Source organism: Lygodium microphyllum, chromosome 1 (genome assembly GCF_053477565.2).
Source record: "Lygodium microphyllum isolate KBCC chromosome 1, Lygodium_microphyllum_v1.1.10, whole genome shotgun sequence".
Lineage (NCBI taxonomy): Eukaryota > Viridiplantae > Streptophyta > Polypodiopsida > Schizaeales > Lygodiaceae > Lygodium > Lygodium microphyllum.
Window position 1 is genome coordinate 133732202 of NC_141135.1, and position 2079 is coordinate 133734280.

Sequence of the window (2079 nt, forward strand, 5' to 3'; positions counted from 1 at the left end):
TTTTCCAAATTTTGGAGCCTTTTCCTTGACGAAACACCCCTTGGGAAGAGGCTCTCACCATATTTATGTTCATGGCTATTAATGAGGAATAACGTAATTCTTCACCAATCTGTTATTCCAAGTTAAGCCAAGTTCTCTTCAAACGTAACACCCTTATTTGTCGAATTCAAAGTTCACAACTTAATCAACGTGGATGTAGCTACTAGCCACTGTAAAATGCGGATTGGAGAGTATACAATGTCAGTGTTTTCAGTTCAAAAAATTAAGCGGAAAACTTGACAGAAGCGTTCCAAGTTCCAGTTGCTAGCCATTCATTGAACATGCATTTGGCAAACATAGTGAGTATTCTAAAAGATCCAGAGGTGATACATGAGGTTAGGCCCGTTAAACTCGCTATACGAATTGGTTTGTTCCGAAGTAGGACAAAAGCCGAGGAAGGCGCTTGTAAGGATGTCTCCTGCAGCCATTGGAGCTGAAACGGAAATGTGAAAAGTTATGTCTGCGGAATGAAGTTTCGAAAAGGTGCACTTATTCTCTGAAACCTTGGAAAGCTCATGTCACGGAACCCTTAGTATAAGAATGACACTCTGAACGTAAAGTTGTCAGTTTAAGCACCTGCGAAATCTCGAAAGTGTTCGCTAAGTAGATGTTTGAAATCGAGCACGAAGCTTTTCCATGTCTTTCTCGAAGGATTTCACAATCTCTGGAAGTGCCTTCTTCGTACCTGCAACTAGAGCAAATTCCATGAAGAAAGATGTCGGAATAGTTAACTGAACGTCGTGATTAAGCAAGGGATCGGTCGCTTTACAGTGTGCTGCCGCGTTTTGTGCTCGAGACAGAAAGTCGTCACAATCCCCCTGTCCGCATTAACAAAAGTAACGATGCGTTGTCTTAAAGGTTGAATAAGCGTTTTCGAAATTTTGGAGGAAGCGATCCTTAATGGATGTGCATGATGCCAGTACCTTGACTTCATCTAGGTCCTCTTTGAGATCACTCGCAAAAGTTTTGGAATCTCGGTCTACTTCATCCATGTGTTGTGTGCAGGACTGGAGTTCAAGCTGTTTTTTGAATGCATAATGTGAAATGTTGAGACACGCAACGCACAAGAAAAGAGCTTCTAATAATGATATAAGGTTCTTAAACTTTCAAGAAGAGAGGTCTGCTTCATCCATGGTGTTGTGTGCAGGATTTTCTGTCACATAGAAGGTGCTAACTCTTTTACATGCTTTGAAGAAGAGAACCAATTTCATTATAAGTAATAAGTATTCTTCAGGAGGTACAATCAAACAGCTAAGACTGTGTTCAAGGATAATCGGAAGCAAACTGCATATTGTGGACTCCAGGGAAATAAAATGAAAGGCAGAAAGAGTCTAAACTTGTAGAGATGCAGCGACATGCAAGTAGAAATCTAACTCGTGTTAAAGAAACTGGGATCGGCGGGGGAGTCATACCTTGGTTCGCTTGGAGAGGCGAGCAGAAGCTGCAGCGAGCTCCTTGACAAGAGTGGCATGCGTGCGGTCCACGTCGCTGCGCAAGGAGTCCAGGCGAGACGGCAGGGACGCCTTCAATTGCTCTATGGAAGGGGATTGGCCAGAAGCAGTGGAGGAGGACGGAGGGGTAGGAGGAGAGATGGGGGCAGGGGGAGGAGAGACGAGCGGGTCTGCAGGTTGGTTTGCCCTCGACCTCCTCCTGTTGCGCATAGCCATGTGTATCCACGCCTCATTCAAAGTAAAGCCTCTTTGTTGGTCCTGCTCATAAGAGAAGGACGATAGTGTGGAAATAAGAGGACCATGGTGTGGAAATGACTGACGTGGCAAGCTGTTGCCAAATCACATGCACACAAAATTTGTAGTTTGTGGTGGTTATAGATATAGGGTTTTCTTTCCCCTTATGCTTATCGTTACGAACAAAGGAAGGAGAGAGAGAGAGAGAGAGAGAGAGAGAGAGAGAGAGAGGAGATCAAATAGAAGCCACATCTAGGTTATGAACTAATTGTGATTGTGCCTACCACAGTTGGTTGCATGTGCACACTGTAGTCACATGGCTTCTCTATGACCTTTACCCTACGTTTTTCTAAGG

The 2079-nt window shown here is 44.1% G+C and overlaps 1 protein-coding gene across 2 annotated transcripts; it reads right to left on the minus strand.

Annotated features, from left to right (window-relative positions):
- Positions 1 to 287: 287 nt before the first annotated feature.
- Positions 288 to 1836, minus strand: LOC148041702 (uncharacterized). 2 transcript variants are annotated; one of them, XM_087688665.1, is made up of 5 exons: positions 1452 to 1835; positions 963 to 1058; positions 809 to 857; positions 616 to 724; positions 288 to 472 (listed from the first exon to the last, which is right to left on the minus strand). In XM_087688665.1, exons 1-4 carry the CDS (start codon positions 1704 to 1706, stop codon positions 639 to 641), a joined length of 486 nt encoding a protein of 161 aa, XP_087544791.1. In that variant the 5' UTR covers positions 1707 to 1835; the 3' UTR covers positions 288 to 472; positions 616 to 638. The 2 variants fall into 2 exon arrangements, with proteins under 2 accessions (XP_087544791.1, XP_087544786.1); XM_087688660.1 differs by having other exon boundaries at positions 616 to 857; positions 1452 to 1836.
- Between the last annotated feature and the right edge of the window lie 243 nt (positions 1837 to 2079).

Bases quoted from the DNA above. Each gene is read 5' to 3' on its own strand.
- LOC148041702 (XM_087688660.1), bottom strand. From the start codon at position 1,706: ATGGCTATGCGCAACAGGAGGAGGTCGAGGGCAAACCAACCTGCAGAC. The intron at 1,059-1,451 runs GTATGACTCCCC...TTCAAAAAACAG, and splicing joins GCCTCTCCAAGCGAACCAAG to CTTGAACTCCAGTCCTGCAC. The intron at 858-962 runs GTACTGGCATCA...TAATGCGGACAG, and splicing joins AGGACCTAGATGAAGTCAAG to GGGGATTGTGACGACTTTCT.